Consider the following 20565-nt stretch of genomic DNA (forward strand, 5'->3'; position numbering starts at 1 on the left):
AATTGGTTCAAGGAGGAGCAGAACTGCCAGCTGTGAATAAAGATTAAGTCAGGCTTGAGAGAACTCAGCCTATACAAGTCCATGGGACCAGGTTGGCTGCATCCAGGGGTACAGAAGGAATTAACTGATGCCCTTAAAAGGTCACTTTCCAATATCTTTGATAGATCCCAGAGACCAGGGAAGGTCCCCTGTGATGGGAGGAAAGAAAATGTTGCACCCAGCTTCAAAAAAGGCCAAAAAAAAAAAATCTGTGGAACTGTAGTCTGGTTGGTGTTTCTGATCTCTGGGAAACTTTTAACAGACAAACCTGGGACAAGAGATTTTGTCCCAATGGGAAATAAAGAGAAGTTATTTCACCCTTGGAACAATCAACCAGTAGAACAGCCCAAAGAGGTTGTATGGTCTCTGTCTATAGAGGTTTTCAAGACATAACTGGATAAAAAACTGAGCCACCCAATTTGACCCTGTTAGCCTTGCTGACTTCCTGAGATCCCTTCCAGACTTTAAAAAGAGGATTTTGGTTTACTTATTGCAAAACCAGGTATTTAAGAAAATAATATTTATGTGTTTAAAACATATTCAGTGAAAACTAATTTCCAGTATATTGAATTTTGAAAGGGCTGCAGAACTCATTCCTCATTTGTTCACCTCCCCTTTCAATTTCTCAGGATAAGTTCCTGAACCCATACTTCTGTTTTTCATTCTGGCTAGTTGAAGGAAACTGATTGAAAATGTGGATGTGAAAGGGAAATGGATGAAAGTGAGTAAGTACCTCGTGATATTTAAGAAGAGAAGAACAGGAAGAAAATAAGCAGTTCAATTAAACAGCCCTCAGTAGATTTAGAAAAATGTTCTTATGCCAAGAAAGTACAAGTAGATTATGAGGTTTTTCAGAAGACTAGTGGTTAGCCCTGCATGCTGAGAAAAGATAGGGGAGTGTGGCAACAGAGAAAATAATGAGCTCTTCAGCAACCTGAAAAGGGAAAGCAAATATTGAAAATTTGATGTAATTACTAAAATTGACAGTAAGAAGAAGGTACAATGATAAAGCTAAACAAGCTGAGGTGCTAAATAAGAACTGACAAAGGATGTGAGGTAGGTATCACAAAAAACCATTGTAAAATACTCATTGGAAAAGGAAGAGTGAAAAACCAGTTGGTCCACAAGAGATGCTAAGTAGACTGAACTGTTCTGTGGGTTTTTTTTTTTTTTTACACTTTGGAAGAAATGGCATCAAGCTAACTCGATTTTCTTTTGTGTCTGAATAACAAGTTTTGTGGCCATGGAGAAACAGTAGCCGTCATTCAGACTTGCCTGAAGTCTTCATACTTCCTCATGGGAAATTTCTCATTTGTCACCTTTAAACTGGTGTATATTGATAAGAATTTCACATAAATCCATCATGAATTTGTATTTTCATTTAAAAAGTAAATTTGAATTTGAAAATAGCACTGAGATGCAGAAGATTGTAAGCACATTGAAGACTAAATTAGAAATCAGAATGGTGATTAAATGCATACAAGAAATGACTGAGGAAAAAATAGATACTTAGGTAAGAGCTAACAGACTGTTCTAAACATTTGGGAAGACCCGTCAACATAAGGACTATCAGTTTAAAAGATAGTTATAGATCAGAGGCTGACCACATAATGAGTCAGTGGTATCATTCTTTTGAAAATAGTTATCATGCTGGATGGATTGTGTAGCAAGAGATGCTGTTTATACAACATGAAATATAACTGCTCTTAGTCCAGAGAAAGCTCTACCAGTAACAGGATCATACCTGGAGATCTATTTTCAGTTGAGATTTTTTAAGTAAGTTTTTGGGGTTTTTTTGCAAGAATAACTTTAAAAACACTCTCCTTTAAAATATCCTGCAGCGTGTAGATAAAAAAGTTAAGTTTCTATTCTTAACAGAATAGAAAAGGTTGAATTCATTTTAGCAGACTCAAAAATGCAAAACATCTCTGTGTCTTCACAAATGTGCATGTAAGGCTGTAACTGTTCCTTTCCATCTGCTAAAGTCTCAGTTTTCATTCTTTCACTTTTGCAACAAAATATGAGCTTATGACCATTCAGGACAAAATTGTATTGCATTTGCAATGGAAAATGTTGGCCTGCCAGCTCTGTTAGCACTGTTGAGCTGTAGCTGTCTAACTTAAGAGCCCAAATTTGGAGCCTGTTGGTTCACCAGAACCTCCTGAGAATGACTGAGAGTTAGAAGTTAGAACCTGAAGTTAGAATCTTGTCTACTTCCTTCACTTGTTCATGAAACCTAGCCTCTGAAATTGGACAATAGTAAAACTTGGAAATTTTAATTTCAAAGAGATCCTTCACTGAAATACAAACTGAATTTCTGATTAAATAAAGCAAAACACAAAGGAAAGGCCTTAGGTATTCAGGAGTCTATTATTAAACTAAGCTGTACTGTGACAATTCTGATGATGCTTTATGAATAGGGAGCTTTGAAATCCCTTTCCTTTATTCTGTCTTCAGTTTAATCTGAAAAATTAGCACACAGATAAGACCTTTAAAGAAAAAAACACTTTCTACTTCTTGGTTTCTGGTCCTGTGTAATTTCAATAACTTTACTGAAGTTATTGTTTTGGGTTGATCTGCTCGTCAGAGGAGTGCAGGTCACGCCAGCTTGATTGTGTATCACACAGCCCATCTCACACTTCCTTTTCTAATACCCTGAATAGAGGACATTGGTAACAGGCTACCTATTCTCATGAAGAATAGAAAATTACTATTCTGTGAATAGCAAGATCTGATTTATCAGCTCAAATGGCACAGTAATGGCAGTGAGATCCATACTGTACACAGTCCCAACATCCCCACACAGTCCGGTTGTGGAATGCCAATATTAATTGAAAGCAGCCACTTTTTTTTCATGCCAGAGGGAATACTGAGTCCCAGGCTGCTAGGAGTGTATTTTTTTAGATCAATTAGCAGCTTTTCAGGTGCAAAGTTCAATCAGCTTCTTCTGCCGAGCATACTTGATAAGATAGCACTGACAGATAAAGTTAGGGCTTCTTGCTGGCAGCTCGCGCTGCAGTGACACGCGCTGGCAGTGACACCACTCACAGGAACTGGGGCTGGCATGCTGCATAACTCACCTGTCACACGCCATGCTGGGAGGTGATGTGGCAACAGTCTGCACACTGTGTTGGAGCACTGGAAGCAAGTTAAAATACCAGGCAGCTACATGATACGGCATTTACCGCCTGTCCGTTCCAACAGGAAAAGTGTCACTTCATCCAACAACCAGGGCTTAATTTATAAAAACGAATTCAGTGGGAGGTAGGTATGTAACATTTGCCATGTGCTATTTGGTTTATTCTGCTTGGCAGGAACAAGAATTTAAAAGATAAAGTGCAATGATAGCCCACTATATTTCAAAATATGCTGCAAAATTTTATTCAATGGATGCACCTTTCCTAAGTTTGTCCAAAATTCTCTTTTATGGCTACACCACTAAGAGATGCATGACTTATTTAATTTTAGAAATCCAAATGTTACCACTGTAATGGCGTACTATGTGCACACAAGTTTTTAATTCACATCTCATATTATCAGTATTTCTCATTTAAATGACATATAATGTTTATGTAAAATTAATTATCCACTAATGACAAATACATAGCAGCTAGTTAGTACCAGTAGCTAGTTCAAAATTGGTTTATAATTGTCTGTACTGACACATTTAAGTACAAAAAAATCATTTTCAAAGATATTGTCTTCTGTTAATTTTTTTTGCTTTTCAAATACAGTGCATTGCATTACTATTCACATGAAAATATTGCTCATTAGTAATTACAAACACAGTTAATAGTGTAGTGATTATTTTTTAAATCCTGCTTTATTTTTGTATATTTATAAAACCCCCTAAATTTAGTTGTATTCAATAAGTGAGTGTTTTAAGATAAGTCAAAACAACTGCAATCTGAATGGGCAGCTGGCTGACAGAGACTTAACCTTCATCAGGCTGTAGCTGCAAGACAGTTGTTGTTTTGGATCATGCGAAGACATTTCAATGCAATATGTGTCCTTTTCTCACAAAAAAGATGTCAAGGTTTGTTGTGACAGTGTCAGATTTTTAGAGAGGAGTGTGTTCAAGTTAGATATATGCTCCCAAGATTTAATCTTCAAAATTCTTATGGTATGGACTGTAATTGCAGGAAACGTGAAGAGGAAAGTAAGAGGAAAGAAGCCAAGCTGCAGAAGGGGATGCAGAACGTGGAACAAAACAAGTTTCAGGTACAACAGAATCTCGCAAACTGGGAGAAGGCCACTAGTGTCCCACGGATACCCAACAAAACAGCTGACACACAGAGCAAGAGGCTTCTGTCCCTCAATGCTTCACAGACCCAGCCAGGGCGAAACAGCAGAGGTTCACCTAAAGCTGGTCATGACAAAGGGACCCCAAAGGAGAGCTGCCTCTCAGCAGAGCCTCAGAGCGAAGGTCATAAGATCAGGCAAGGTTTGTGATCTTCTTTAATTGTGCTTTTTATCTGCTTTGTCCACTTCTTGGGGGTACTTTATATATAGAGTCCATTTTGTCTTTCTCTGATTTCATATTCTTTCATCACTTGAGCAATTTGTGCAGCAGGGTACAGTTAGATACAGATTCTTTTACTCTGGGTGAAGTAGTGAAAAACACCAGTACAGTGTCTTATGGTGTATACAAAAATACCTAGAATATGTGAAAACAGGTTGTGGGCAATTGTTCTATTAGTTGCACCATTCAGAGAAAATGAGATTAAAGATATTTGACATATCTGTAGTGCACATGAAAAATGTAAATGGAGAAATGGTAACTCTGGCTTTTAAACTAGATCTATCCTCTCGCTCAATCCCCAAATGGTGTTTGAAAGAATGCTGTGCCTTTTTTAGGTAACTCTTTTTGTTACTGAAGTGATTCCAGGAAAGTTGATGCAACAAGGATCAAACTTTGAAGTTGTATAGTCAGTTCTCGTTAGGTGTTTTAATCAATCCTCTTGTGACCAAAACTTCAATGGACTTCATTGGTCATTTTATTGGAAATAAATATAAATTTAGACCCTTTGGGCAGTGAAAACTGTGATTCAGTTGTTGAGTGTTTTCTGATCTGGTTATCCAGTCAAAAGGGTATCCTATTAGACATTACAAATATAAAAAGACATTACAAATATGGCATGGTTTCATCAGGTTTTGGATGATCCAGATGATTTTCTGGAATGACAGTATATCAAAGATCTCTTTTCTTTTTCCCCTCCTGTCTACCCTGTAACATCCTGTCTGTTACATTTCATCCTCTCTGGTCTATTTTTTCATTTGCCTATTAATTTCCAAGCAGTATGGAAGATGGATGGAAGATGGGGAATTTTCAGTTTTGCACTCCAGTCTGGCTTCCCAGTCACCCTCACCAGAGTGTTTAGAAGCAGTGATCACACAGCAGCAAGGGAGAAATAGGAAGGACTTCATAATTTCATTCAGGATGTCAAGGGAAGTACTGAGAAGCCACGTGCTTTGGGTTTCCTGGGTCACTGGGTTATCCTGTGCCAGGATACAGCATGGACAGAGCAGGAGTTTTTCAGGCATCTAACTCAAATGTAATGTTAGAAAGAAAACCATTTGTAAAACATTAAGCAAATTAAGGCGTTTGGGATGCTGCTGTGGCAGGCAATTGTGTCCTCTTCTGATTCTTCCTGTTTACGTTTTTTTGTTCATTTAAGTGAATCCTAGTGTGCCCCAAAGGTAACTGAGCAAAAAAATCAGAGACATAAATTATGTTTTGCTGGGTCAGAGACTGAATTTGTTTTCAATTTCTCTGTCTAAAGATTCACTGAGGAAACACATCAAAAGCAAGTCAAGTTGTGTCCATTTCCACTGTGGCAAAGCAAACGAGGAAACAAAAGTTGAAGCGAAACATAAGGTTGCAGCTGCTGCGGAGCGGGACGGAGAAAAGCACAAGGAACACCCTGTCGACACAACGGATGCCTGTGCTCGGAGGGGCAGGAGGCTTTCTGCTTCTGCATGTAGGACTGCCAGTGCTGGGGAGAAGCTGAAGGATCCAAGTCAGCCTCCCTCTGGCAAGAGGGACCACGGTGAAGGAAGGGCTGTGTTCTTCTGCGACGTTGGTTGTACGGGTGGAGTGGTGCAAAACTCAAAGCTGGGTGAAGCTTCTTCCAAAGGCAAAAGGCACCAGCAGAAACCCAGAAATAAAGAGGTAAATGATAAGAGAAGTTCACCAGCTGGTTCTAGTAGACCAGGAAGTGCCAAAACAGTGTTTGTAAGCACCAGAAATGACAGCCTGCATGCTGCAGAACAAACCGTCAAAGTGGGAAACAATGAAACGGCAAAAAAGGCCTCTTCATTATTGTCTGCTGAGGCAGAACCTACCAGGACTTTGACAAGAAACCCAATAGCATGTTCTGCTTCTGATGACAGTTTGAACTTGGAAAAAACAGCCATAATTGGATCCAGGAATGCAGATGATCAATTATGTTCTGTTCCATGGCAAAGTACAAATATTGAACTAATTCCTTTAGAGATTCGAATGCAGATCATAGAAAAAGAAAGAAAAAGGAAAGAGCTTTTTCGGAAGAAGAACTACGCTGCCACAGTCATACAGAGGACATGGAGAAGGTAAGATTACTGCTTCAGTGGCTAGAGAAGAGAGATACAAGTAGATGTAAATGAAACTAGGCTTGTTGGCAGTGTGCTTTATTTTGCTTACAATGTTGCCAGTGCCAAACGAGGCATTTAATAATCTTCCTCCACACAAGGGGAAGTGAGTTCCATTTGCGTAGAATCATATTAGTAACTTCAGAAAAAGTGCAAGGTAAGTGATGACTTTTAATAATCAGAGAAATTGTTAAACTTCTATTTCAAGCTCTGATATTTCTTTAGAGAGTGCAAATCGGGATTTGCCTAAACCTGGAGTTCAGTGACATACTTGAAATTGTGCTCTGACCTAACATTTAACCAGATAATCAAACCATGGAATGTTTGGGAGCTCTGAGTGTTCATTGACAAAATTTGAAGGTAGCTTGAATACCTTGATTAAGCAGGAACAACTGCTGTACAGAAGAATGCTTTCCACAGCATTATCCTGCTTTCATGAATGTATGAGTTTCAGCCTCAGAAATGCAGTCATTCTAAAAATACCTGCTCCTTAATATTTAATTTCTTATCAAAATGGGGAGGAAGAGTATGTAAGGGAAGTATATAATACGCAAATTATTCTTATTTCTTGTTTTTATTTAAACTTTCTTTGATTTTACTGGATGCAGAAAACTATAAATTGCATATGTTTACTAATATTCTTTCCAGGTCTCTCACTAGTCTAACTAGTTTCTCTGGGGGACTCTGAGTTGAAGATGTCCCTGGCTATGGCAGGGAGGATGGATGAGATGGTTGTTAAAAATCCCTTCCCACCCAAACCACTCTGTGGTTCTGTGATTCCATGCCATATTCCTCTGAACTGTGAAACAAAACAGCCACTTTTTCTCCCAGGGTTCCACCACTTCTGCTCTCTCTGTTGCTTGCTCCTTGGCCTTCTTTTCTGATGTAGATCCCAAGTTCTTGTCTTATGGGTTCAAATCACTTAGATACCAAAAGCTAAAGGAAGCCAAGAGTAGGTTAGGAGCGTGTATCTGCAAGTTAAAAATCTTCACAGAGGGACAGGCATGTGCTGTGGCTTTAAGACATAGCAGAACTATGTGTAGTGAGTGCTTGAGCAAATTTCCCCATAAGAACTGGGATCCAAAGCCAAGCATTAAGCTTCCTTACCTGCACAGAAATCTGCATTCCATTTACACTACAGATTTTGGATGGGCCTTTTGAAACTGTGCACCTGCTGAAGCAGGGATGGTGTGCGTTCTCTCCAAGAAGCACATGTGCTAACACTTTGCATTTTGGAAATTGTGGGAATTAAAGATTGTTTAAGTTACATTTGTTATTTAAATGCTTAATAGTGAAAAGTAAATATCTTTGTTCTGTTTGCAGGAACTCACAGAACACTAACAAAGATCTTAAATTCTGCAAGGCTGCAGGAGACGTTAGTTGGGCAGTTCTTCTACAGTCCTGTGTTTGCTTTTGTTCCAAACTTGCACATGGTAAATAGCATGTACTTGTAGATAGCAGTAAAATTATACAATGTTATTGTGTAATTCTACATTAGAAACATGTAGAAGTACATGCTAGAGTTCTGGAATTTCTCTAAATTAGAACTAAATGCATTTGTCTCACTCTGCAAATTTTATAGTCTCAATTTCCTTATTGAAGGCAAACACAACAGCAGAGTGGTACTGGTCTACTTAAGTGTATTATACTTGCCGTTCTCAGGAGAATGTTTCAATTCCCAAATCTGCAAACTTTGTAAATGTACTCCTCAAAAGTGTATATTCTAAGGTGTGTGGCTTGCCAAAGGTTAATTGCTTATCTTGCTCAGTGAGGCTTACACATTCTGTGTCTGTGTTCTCTCTCCTGGGGGGCACCAGGGCCTGTACCATGCTCCAGGGTCCACAGGAAGCCAACAGAAGCTGGAATAAGTTGGTTGCTGTCACTGTTGTTCTCCTGCTGGAGTCAAGCTGTATTTTTTAAATATATCATTGCTGTGTCCATACTTTGGCCAGCAGTGTTTTTTAAGATTAGAGCTTCTGTAACAAGGAGTGAGAATACCACTTGCCAGCTTTGTTGTTCTGCACGTGGATATTCCACTTTTCTTTTATGTGCAGTAGTTTAATTGACTAAGCAGCAGATATATTTTAAGGCACCATGTCAGATTCGTGTTGTATCAAACTTGGTCCCACTCTCCTTTTTTCTCACTAGGATCAGAACGATCTGTTGCAAGAGAGCTAAATTAAAACAATATGCACTTGCTCTACAGATAACTGCCTGCATCTTCTCAGTGTCAGAACCTCACAGTTGTTTTCTTGTTGCTAAAAACTACCAGAAGTTCTCTGCAAACTTGAAATCACAGCTGGGTGCAAAGGTGCAGTGACTGGGAATGGGTCATTTAATGTATCAGCAAAGGCATGTGGCACTAATTACTGAATTCCAAGAGGGTAGCTTCGTATTCTTTTCTGCTCCAGTATAAAACATTCCCCAATTGTTTTTTCTGCAGTTAAGTATTCACTTAACCCATCCTTAGCTCAAGTTATGTTAGCAAGTCACTGCAACTGTGCTCTGTCTTCACTTTCTTTTCCTCTCTTACCCCTTGTGAAAGTTAAAAGTGGCATATTATTTAAGGAGACGGGATAATTTTTTCCCTCTGTCTCAATAATACTCCTGTTCTGAATTCATACCATGCTTCACGACTTGCAGGCCCTGACAAGATGCAGTTGCTGCCTGCATTTATGTACTTCAATGAGCTGCATAACAGTACATGCCTGAATTCTGAAGCTTCACTAAATTAAGATTAAATACATTTGTCTCACCCAGCAAATTTCACAGAGGTAATTTACTAAGCTTATTGGAAGTTTAAAATTATTTGGGCTGTAATGGAGCATATAATCTCTCTTTGGCATTCTATTGTGCTTTTATGTACTCATTTTTTGTATATGAGCTGCTGCTTCGTTTGAATTATGTAGTTCATTGGCTTAGAACATATATTTAGGCAATTTGTATTTGGCTTGTTGTCTTTTGTTTTAATTTAGAACTTATTGCAGAGGGAGCAACAGAAAAAATCACCTCTTTCTCTCTCTTTCCTCCTTCGCTTTACTGGGCATCCAGTAGAAACCTTTCTGAACACCAGAGGGGATGATGATCAATGTGTTTTGGCCTGTTACCAAACACTTATAATTAATATTTTACAAGTGTTACTCAATGCTCATTTGTGACAGGTTTGTACTGGGAGGATTCAGAGTTAATTGCTAAGCCAATTAATTGACTTGTGAGTGTGAAACGCCGATATCCGATTGAACACTTACGTCCGATTCAAGCAGGAAAAAAAACCCCAAACAACTCCTTGCTGCCGGTGCCATTTGCCACCGGAGTGTGAGGGAAAGATAGTTTGCTGCTGCCACTCGCAGAGGGATGTGACTGTGTGTAAGATCAAAGCAGCTGAGGCAAGGCTGGGTCAGAAGACAGGGAACCTTTGAAGGGAAGGGAAAAAACAGAGTTTGCTGAAAACAAGCTGAGGGGAGCATCTTCAGAGGAGGGGTGGAGAGCAGCTCAGCTTTCTGCAGAGGAAATGTGCAGCGGAACCCACAGGAGGTGGATTTGGTTTGTCTCTTGCACTGATTGAGGACATGAAGTGCTAAGGCACACAAGAGTTTGGTGTTATTAAGCTGTGAATATAGTGAAAATGAGGAAGCACTACTGATTATACTATTACCATAAATATTTATAGTTTTGTCTTCTGCTGATTTTCTATTTATAAAGCAGCTGATCAGCTGATGTGGAAGCACTGTAACTTTTGATACCTGTAATGCCAGATCTTTCCTAACTATGTGAAATAATGGATGCATCCAAAATTGAACCCAACTCCTACTTTTTCTTCTGAACAAACATTTGTCATCCAAGTGACTTAGCACATCAGTGGGAGTTCTGTTTTCCCAGTTACTCATGTAATCCACCATGTGAACTGATGCGTGGAAAGCACGGAAGGTAAAACAGGTCACCTAAAACAAGTGCTCTTCTCTTTTCTGCTCTCTAGTTACCAGCTAAGACAGGAGTTCTTTCAGCTCCTTAGTGCTAAGCGGCACTGCAAGGAAGATGAAGACAAATGGAGACAAGAGGCAGCTGCCTTCTTCATTCAGGTTGCTTGGAAGAAGCAGCTGAACCATGGCCCTCTGAAATCAGTTCCCTCATGTAAAAATCTGAAATCTGTAAACAAAACCAGCTCAGCCATAAAAACCAGCAAGCAGTCCATCCTAAAGCAGATATATGGTAATTTTCTTTTCACTCTAATTTATTTGTATAACTATGCTTTCATTTTTATAATGAATCTATTCATCTATGCACTTCTTACCTAATTGTTAAGAATTTCAACTATTTATAAAAATTAGTCTCAGGTGTTCTGGGCAATTGAATTTCTGTTTCAGGTTAAATAAACCAAACAACTCAGTGATTAAAATGGCTGCTGCTAAAGCTGTTTGAATCCCCACACAGCATTGTTTCAGCACAGGTCTTGAGCAATCGAATAATTCCATTGCCAAAGCTGCTCACATGTATCAATGTGGAAAGAGAACAGAGCAGTTGAGCTGGGGATAGCTGGCTGTATCCATGCAGAGTGACTGTCTGGATCATGGTTTGGTTTTTTAAAGCATTGTTTTAAACCTTTTTTTTTTTTTTTGGTACTGTTTAAAAAATATTTTCATACGAAGAATGTGTTCCATGATGTGGTCTTTATGGCAAAAGCAAGGTTGTCTTTTATAATTTTGCAGTGCTTTGCGCTGTGCCTGAATGTGCACGTGCAAAGGAATGCATCTTCAAGAAAAGGTAAAGTATTGCTTCTAGACCTTGAGTTCCTTTACAGTATGGATCACTGATGGAGTAAGGATATGCTAACTATACTTTACCAGGTGGTAAGTCACTTCTGTAGCTTTGAGAACCAAAAAGGATAAAATAAATAAAGCTAATAAATTTATTTTCCTTCTTTTTTTTATAGTAACTTTTTTTTTTAATAGCAAGACGTATTTTAACATTAGTTAAATTTCACTTGTGGTTGTCACGATTTTCTGTCATATGGAATGTCTCTCCATGAGACATATGAGTTTCCCCATAAAAAATGAGAGTAATTTTTAGGATAAAATAATGCTGTAGCTTACTGAAATAGTTTGTAGCTATGCACAACCACATGTCTATATGATAAACACAGAGCTTTGTCTATATGATAAACACATTGTTTGTTAAAGGGCGTTCTCAGGAAGGCAAAGTGTGTCAGTCAACAAGATCTCCTTCTAAGCTGAAACTTTCTGATGTGCAGCTGGTCTCAGGTAGGACACATCCATTTTAAGAATACTTTGATGTTTATATACCTGAGATTGGTTTCTTCTTAGATACAAAACCAATTTGCTTAAGGACTGGGCTGTCTTATCAAAATGCGTAACTACTGGCAAACTGTTTGTGATTGCACACTCCTTCTGTCAACACTTTTGGGCTTAACTGAGCACTGCACTTCTATCCTTGAGTGATTTGGATAAAAAATTATGGACTTACTTGGGGTTGGGAGCTTTGGTAATGTTTATGCTTCACCACGCGAAGGTTTAGTGCCCCGCTGGGCATTTGGAGATCCTGGCTGTGCTACACCTCAGACAGATAGGCCACAGCTAAGTGGGAACACAGCAACTGCTTCAAGGAGTCAGAAATTCAGGTAATTTGCAAAGGAAAGTAAAATACATTTTCCAAGTAGTTTAACACAACTCTGAAGTCAGAAGGAAATCCGACAGCGGACCTATCCTTGAGTTTGTTAGAACTGTAGGTGAATTTCTGCCTCACTAAGAGACAGAGGCCTTTTTCTTTCACTGCCTGGGAACTGTTTTAATTAAGGGGCATGACCAGACAGGTGTTTGATTGCCACCTCCTCATGCAGATAGGAATCTAAATTTTAAAAGAGCTTTTAGCTCTTTTCGTTTAACTTTTCAGGACAACAGATCTTCCTGTCTTCTGAAATAAAAAGGCTTTCTCTTGAGGCTGGAGTGGCCTTTGCTTTCATAACTTGGTGACGAATAGGTTAGTGATAGGAACTCTGCCCAGTTCCTTCAGAACACTACCTACTTTTATTCACCTAATAGGAGCTCAGGGAACTTTAGCCCTTACTTAAAAGACAATAACATGTTTTTCATCTGCCTGCCTTTGTGCATGACAACATTACGTTTGTTGGAAAAGTTCAGAGCTGTCAGTGGCTAATGCCAGATACTCCGTTTCTGACGTAGGTGTCTGGAGTAGGTCAGAATGGACTTTTCAGTTTCATTCTTGCCTTGCAGAAGGTGCATCTGGGAGGGTGAAGGCTGACTGTCAGCCTGAGTTTTAATGTTCATAGAGCTCGTGGAAGAAGCGTGCGGTGACAAATCTGTCTTGGGGATTGACACTCAACTCAAACACTTTGGATGGGGGGATATGTAGAGAGTGTTCAAAGGAACTGTTCAGTAAGGCACGTGACAGGTAGGAAAGGGATGGGAGATACAGGCAGGGGCTAAGTGTTTTGGAATATTCTGGCAAATAGGCCCTTTATGATTGTTACCATTAAAACATTTCAGAACTTGAAATTTGTTCTTTTTCTACTTTGTTTGGCTTATTAAAATTTAATCGATTCCTTTTGTCAATTCAGCAAGTGGCACTTAAAGAGGTGCCCTGCAGCAGAACCAGACAGTCTGGTTCTTTGTTTCACTGTGGACATTAAAGTGTGTTCAGAGCTGCAAAGGAGCAGGTTTTGCAACTCTTAGCAGATCTTAAGGACATCTTTCTAATGCTGAGTTCACACCCTCAATGAAACATTTGGATTTGCACTTGGGATCACCCTTTATCCCATTCTAGCTTGGGATAAAGCATTGAAATGTTTGCAGCTAATCTTTACAAACCTGGGAAAGGAAAACAGTCGTATTATTTGTAGCACATTACAGGAAATAAAAAAACATTACATGAGCAATTTGGAGCACTCACTTTAGCCCCTGGACTACCTTCCCTGACTTTCTAGAAAGAGCCCACTGTCTACCTCATGTTGCTAAAGATTGCTCAACACAATCTCTTTCTGCTTTTCAGCAAATTCAGCCAAGAATATAGTGTTAGTGTGGAGCCCTACATTCATTTATGGGGGTGAACCTCACTGCACCCATGAGAGGCTGCTGAAGTCCCACACGCAGCAGCAGCATCATTAATGTTCCACGCAAGCTGTACCCAGTGCTGCAGAAACCAAATTCTACTGAGAGATAATCAGCAGCGAGATGCCAGGAAAAAGGCACTTTCTGCTCTCAGCAGATTCACTGCTTATGAAATCTAGAACACAGTGTAGATGAAGCTGCTTTTACTCATCAAAACTATTTTGTTCTTTTACAGCGAGCAACCTACAGTGTGTTAATTTGTTGGAGAACATGGGAAAATCAAGGCAATTTTCATACAACATGAGACCAACCACTGCTGCAAAACCAAAAAATACAAGACTGAAGCATTAAGCAAAACAATGTTTGGAATTTAAAATCCACTGCAGTACAGCCATTATCTTTCATAATGTATAAGCCATCTATGGTGTATTAAACTTGAACATTTTCAGTTTTGTATTATCACAGCATTACACGCCAAGCAGACTGCTAAGGACCTGGACTCATTTTGTGTACAAACTGATTTTTAAATGCAACTGTTAATTTCTTTACCAACACAGGATGAAATCTGAATTGCATTTGAAGACAGAAAATGAAGCACTAAGCCCAGTATTGCAATAACAATGTAGAGGCAATCAAAGCTTTCCATTGCAAAAAATAGGAATTTTGAATGTGTTCATCAAAAAGCATTTCAAAAAAAGAGCAAAACTGTACTAAAGATATTACAGTTTTGAGAAACCGGTGTTTAATTTTATCTCAAGTTCATTAAATTAATTTCAAAATTGAAGCAGGAATGGAAGAACAGCCTTCGTACTCCACTTCTCTACTAAAAAAACAATTGTTCCTTAGCCAACTATGGATTTTGAAGGAAATGTAGACATGTTGACATAAAACACTAAAGAAATTGCTTTCACAACCGATGGAAACTATTAGGGCTGTGTTTTCTACCCTTTGAAATTATCACCAATTTTTTAAATAACTCTTCTTCTATGTGCATTAAATAGAGAAGCAAGAAAATATGGGCCCTATTCTATAAAATAGTTCTCGTAATAGCTTTGGAGCTGCCACAGTGTACAGTATTTACCTTGCACAAAGTATTTAAAAGTATGAAATCAGCAAAAATAAAAAATGTTACTCTACGGCATACTGTTTTTAATTTTTTTTTTCAACTTGATACTACACAATTCTAATGTTTTTTAAAATAATGTGATGCTTCAAAATAATAGATGAGTAGAGTCAGTATGAGTCTTTCTCTGCAAGCTCTTCCGCATCAAGAACTGGACTTTCTTTAACACCCCTCACTGTGGTCACCACATTTTACTAGAACACTTTCCAGTAAGATCTACTTGCTTGAAAAAATAGGCAATAGAGGTATTGCAGTTCTCTGTAAAATTTTTATTGTTTCACTTACAAAAAAATTGACAAGCTTTGTTCCAACATCTTCCATTCAAAACTAAATAGAAGTAAATGCTTTACAATAAATGCAGTTTGACCTCTTCAATACACTGTGTTTATAGGGCCAGGTGTCTGGGGATGAGAGGCAAGGTAGATGTTGAAACAGTAATGGAGGTCTGTGAGCCACTGCTCCTGAACTTCACCGCTTTTCAATGTCTAGAAAGGAGGAGAAAAAAGGTAAATAAAACTCAAGCATTTGCAAAACTTGGCTTTGTTTTAAGAGGTAATCAGGTGCACTGTTAAAGGTACAAGACAGCCCTGTTCCCCTGCACACAGTGACATTGTTCTTCTCTTTTATACATTTCAACACGGTGTGTCTGTGAAAGCCCAAAAAGTAAAGTGTTACAACTGGGTACGCTAAGTCATTACATTACCAAGTGTGTGACTTAACACCAGATGTGCTTTCCTTACTCTTAATTAGAATGGCTCACTTACTTTGCAATTCTGCAATTTATAGGCAATTAAAATGCAAATGAGCATGGTGCTACCAGTGCAGGAGAGCTCCTCAGCCCAGGCTGAGAACTGCTACCAACAGACCACCCCAGCCCAGGAATTCCCTCTTCTCAGGATTATGTAGACAGCTTTAAAAATCCAATAAGAACAAATACAACCCATCCACAGTGGAACAGCACAAGAATTGGTTCTGGCATTTTCAACACTAAAGAGAAACAACCCCCTCCTAACTTGCAAGTTAGAAAACCTCACCATAATGTCTTACATCTGCTTTCACCACCACTGTTTGAAAATAGCTCTTCTTGACTGTTTGCAACAACTTTTAAAAATAAACATGACATACACGTGATCTCTGGGAAACAAGAAGCTCCATACCATGATGTCCTTGATGATCTGTTGCACCAGAAACTCATTTGTGATCATATGGCTCCTGAGCTGCCCGTGCTGCATTAGTAAGCGAAGCAGCTGAGCAACAACCGGCAGCTCTTCCCGACAGATCCTGCTCACTTGCAGGCTTTGCAGCATCAGCCTCAGTAACCGTGGCAGGAGTGCTAAAGCAGAAATGCATGATCTCCACAGCATGTCCCTGAGAGGAAAAGATAATCCAAATTGAAATGATTGAGGACACACATTTCAAGGATGCTTCTGTGAACTAGCTGCATGGCTGTACAACTAAACCTGCTTATGTGGATTCAATCATACCAGCTGCATTCACCAGAATTAGTGGCAAAGCAGAAAATCCTGTACCAGAAAATGCCAAACTTGAAAATATTCCAAAATTTTGTATAGCACTGGAAAAAATTAAGGCCCTGCCCTGGAAGCTATAAATGTTGCTTAATCTCTCACACAGTACAATTTCTGCTTCAAACAGCTGCCAAGACGTTTTTGTTTCAGTCACTTTTCAGGTACACCTTAATCTTTGTTTTAAGAGTCGTAAGAAATTAAGTAATGGATTCAGCTATTTGTGATATGCAAGTCATTAAATACAGTAAGAGAAGGAGGACTTGGGCTTTGAATTTTCAGGAAGCTTTTAACAACTTTTTTGTATATGGAAAAGTATGACCTGTTTAAAGACATTCCTGCGTTTCGGGTGAATTTGTTTGAACTCGTTATCTATAGCTTTTGGGTTTTTTAAATCAAATGGCTTTGCAGTCTATGTAATGATGCCTGGGAAGTATTAAAACTGAAACATCAGATCAGTTAAGAGTACTCATAAGGCCAAATCCTTTGCATGGTGCTTTTCAATGTATCTCATGAAGCTTAAGGGTAAAGATTAAGGTATAAATATCCAACTTTACAAAATCAGGATGGTTTTGGCATCCAAGTAGAACAATTTGAGATGAAACCTTCTTCAGATGCTGTTTTAAGTAATTCCTGGTAACTTTGCAGGTGTTTTTCTTAAATCTGAGTACTGATTTGAAGTAAGCAAAAGAGAGACAGGAAAAAAACTTCTGGGGGAGGGGGGTATCCTTTCATTTCACATCTCTAAATACTTGTGGCTGCAAAGATAGAGGCCAGATGGTAAGAAGAACAGCTTTACCTTTTCTGTAAATGTTCTGCATCCTCTCTGTCTATAGTTAGCAGAAAGTACAGAAGACTGTAACAACAAGAGGCCAAGAACCTGTGCAGGTTTTCACTTATGATGCAGGCTTGATCCAAGAGCTTATTTATGGCACACAGAACAGATCCAGCTGTGCTATCGGGTATTACAACCAATCCAACCTGTATTAAAATGAGACAAAGAAACCAACAACTCTTTATACAAAAGATTTTTTGCTGGGATACAAGCAAACCTACAGCTTTCCTATGGTGACATGTATTACTTTGTTTCTGTTCAAACTCTACAGACCATTGCATTTTTTCAAATCCCCGCTTTCCCAATAAATTACCACCCATACCAACAGAAGGTTAAATTGACATCTTCATTCCATGCCTTCTAAACAAACACTCATCTCAAACATATTTGCAGAACAGAGCACTGCTTTGAGCTTTGCTCTGAATGACAGTGCAGGCACAATCTTCTGGGCAGAACAGGTCTTTCCTTTTAAGCATATATCATGGGACTGGGAAGGCCTTCTGAGTCTTGAAATGGCAGTTAGCAGTCACTGAGGTAGAAGGAAACTGATTTATGCTACAGAAAGGAAAGCTTCTACTGGATTGTCACCAGGGTGAGTCTCCTTTGAAGCCCAACAGGAGCTTTTTGAACTAAGGTAAATCAAAGCTGATGAAATATGTGGTGAGCCCAAAATGGGGTGATGCTCTGCTGTTGTTAGAGAAAGCATCATCTTGAGTAAGGATTTTATAGGCATGAGAAATAATTTAGAAAAAAATTCTTGGTTTTTGCAGAGGCAGTAAATTAGAAAGCAGTTTAAATTTTGAAGTACTATAGAGTAAGTATCCTAGATTTTTGTCTTGAAAAGCCATAAAAAAATCATGCACTGCTAGTGTGGCACCATTTACCTTTAAAGAATTATTTAAGGAGCTTGAGAGTAGTCTAATTTGCTCACCTACATGTACACTGTTTTAAGCTGACAGAGGGAGTTGGTTCACTTAACAAGGTCAGCTGTTTCTTTTAGAAATGTTTAGAAAAAAGATCAATGAAGTTCAAGCTACAGAAATGTGAAATGTATTTCATTCATACCATTACTTGTGAGAGGTAAGAGGTACAGAACAACTATAAGTTAAAACTTTTAAATCCTTCCAGCCTAAGGCATCAGATGTATTTCAAGGCCACGAGCACAGATTGCTGTCCCAGGCTGACCCTGTACCAGTCAGGTGCAGAGGCAGGAGGATGATGATGGTCTTGCCTGACAAAAGGTGGGATTGCAGCTGTCACCACGACCCTGCTGAATACTAAGGACACTGAGGCACCAAACAGTTAAAATGAGTAACATTGTTCCTGATCAACCGTAAGTAAGAAATAATGGCAGTGATCTAGATGGATATGAAGAACCATCCTGAAGACCAACTGGGCCAACACTACTGATGGAATGTGCTGGTCAGCCAGTCTGAAAGATGACAAGAACAGAGACATTTCTATTTATACAAGTCCAGTAGATGAGGCTGCTCAGATAAATTCCCATATAGGATGTTGCCTCCATGGTGACTTTGCTCCCTGAGAGGTGTCAGCAGCCAGTTGGAGACCTTGGGCAGCAGCCTTGCCAACCATAAAAACCCACTTAATGGTTTGCTCTCAAAGGAACAAGGCAGTAGAACATATAAGCCTTTTTAAAAGTTGATTTAAATCAACATCCACCCCTAAAAATCCAGACTATGGTTATAGGTAAGCTACTCCCTATGGAAGCTTTGGTCTAATAACTTCTCAGTATGGCTCCAAGCAGGGAATGGCAGACCCTGGTTAGATCACAGAACCACCCTGACAGGAGGGCAGGGGCAGACCTTGTGGTCCTCCCTCTCATCAGGCAGCATCACAGGGAACTGCAGATTCTGTCCCTGACCACTGTGTTAACCAGCTCTGGCTTTGCCATCCCCATCTTCAGCTCAGGCATGTTCAGGATTAGAAGACAGGCTGTAAAACCCATGGGTTTTACAGAATGGGTCAGGTTGGGACCACAGTGGTCATCTGGTCCAACCTCCCTGCTCTGCTCAAGCAGGGTCATCCCAAAACACATAGCACAGGATTGTGTCCAGATAGTTCTTGAGTATCTCCAGTGAGGGAGACTCCACATCATCTGTGAGCAATCTGTTCAGAGCACAGTCAACCACACAGTAAAGAAGTTCTTCCTCACATTCAGGTGGAGCTTCTTGAGCATCAGTTTCTGCCTGTTGCCTCTTGTCCTATTGCTTAGCACCACATAGAACCTGGCATCCATCATCTTGGCATTATTTAGATACTTATATACATAGATGAAGTAAAAAAAAACTCATCTAAAGCTGCTGGTTGCTCTTTTGAAAAGCAAATCAAACCAAGAAGTGTTTCATTTATGGACAAACTGCCTTGAAGACAGGCTCAAGTATTCACAAATCTGAGCAAAATTACCCATATAAGTTCAGATACCAAGTTATTATGTATTTTTTAAACTCCTCCAAATCTTGTTTAAAGCTTTTTCAAAATATACATTAAATACACAGGATAAGTGGATTTGAGGATTAATAAGACTGCTAGCAAATTTATCACAAGGAAGTTTTAATGTAGAAGATAAAATAGTACTTACCAGATATTTACAGATACCAGTCTGGAGAATGTCAAAACACTGACTTTGTGAAGGTATAGTGGACAAGTTGTGACAGATCACCTGTTTTAATAAAACAAAGTTATATTTAAGCACTCCAAATGCAACCAGCAATCACTCACTGTGCAGTCATACTTTGCTAAAGACCTAAATCCAAAGAACCTACTGGGACATGCAGCAGCTTTGTCTCAAAGTACTGATTCTTTCTAGTGTAGAAGAGTAGCACTGTTAACATAAATTGTTCCGTGCTTAAAAAGATGATGTTCTACACCATTAGGTTTTTTGGGAAAGGCTCTCTGCATTCTACCTCTGTGATAGAAGGCCAAAAATACTCTATCAAGCTAGACTGCCACACCAAGCCTCCAAATGCCTTTCCTCAGAGCTGAAGAATTTCAGAAAACAATCTCCCAAATAACTGTATCAAGCATGAAACAGAGGGGTCACAGTGAAAGAGAAAAGTAATATAACAAAGAATAATGTAGCGAAGATCCATTTTCAACATATTTTCCTCTTCACTGCAAAAAATTTCACATTCAAAAATTATGCAAAATGTAATACTACAATGGGAAATCTTGTTTTATAAAATGCATAATACTTTCTGGTGCTTATATAATCAGACACTAGCAAACTACCATGAAATGTTCTATGTCTCCTGGATAGGGTAAAGAAACCAGAGGTCCAGTAGAACTGCTGGTAAGCTGTACTGCAATCCTCAG

The 20565-nt window shown here is 39.0% G+C and overlaps 2 protein-coding genes across 8 annotated transcripts in view; one reads left to right on the forward strand and one right to left on the reverse strand.

The window, feature by feature from the left end:
* Positions 1 to 14788, forward strand: part of INVS (inversin) — an 80413-nt gene extending 65625 nt beyond the window's left edge. For 4 of the 6 annotated variants that reach the window (XM_068194326.1, XM_068194334.1, XM_068194353.1 and 1 more), the window contains 5 exons: positions 4182 to 4483; positions 5823 to 6630; positions 10646 to 10878; positions 11847 to 11927; positions 13987 to 14788. In XM_068194326.1, the coding sequence (XP_068050427.1) occupies positions 4182 to 4483; positions 5823 to 6630; positions 10646 to 10878; positions 11847 to 11927; positions 13987 to 14102 (1540 nt within the window). In that variant the 3' untranslated portion in view covers positions 14103 to 14788. Of the gene's footprint in view, positions 1 to 4181; positions 4484 to 5822; positions 6631 to 9312; positions 10528 to 10645; positions 10879 to 11846; positions 11928 to 12866; positions 13067 to 13986 lie in introns of those variants that run through there. The other 2 variants (XM_068194343.1, XM_068194361.1) reach the window with 2 other exon arrangements.
* Positions 14789 to 15122: 334 nt separating this feature from the next.
* TEX10 (testis expressed 10) overlaps positions 15123 to 20565 on the reverse strand; it is a 55959-nt gene continuing 50516 nt past the window's right edge. For both annotated transcript variants that reach the window (XM_068194389.1, XM_068194382.1), the window contains exons 14-17: positions 19832 to 19912; positions 17197 to 17378; positions 16032 to 16242; positions 15123 to 15359 (exon numbers count right to left, since the gene is read on the reverse strand). In XM_068194389.1, coding sequence (XP_068050490.1) covers positions 15246 to 15359; positions 16032 to 16242; positions 17197 to 17378; positions 19832 to 19912 — 588 coding nt within the window. In that variant the 3' untranslated portion in view covers positions 15123 to 15245. The remainder of the gene's footprint in view (positions 15360 to 16031; positions 16243 to 17196; positions 17379 to 19831; positions 19913 to 20565) is intronic.

This window comes from Anomalospiza imberbis, chromosome 1 (genome assembly GCF_031753505.1).
Source record: "Anomalospiza imberbis isolate Cuckoo-Finch-1a 21T00152 chromosome 1, ASM3175350v1, whole genome shotgun sequence".
NCBI classification, from domain to species: domain Eukaryota; kingdom Metazoa; phylum Chordata; class Aves; order Passeriformes; family Viduidae; genus Anomalospiza; species Anomalospiza imberbis.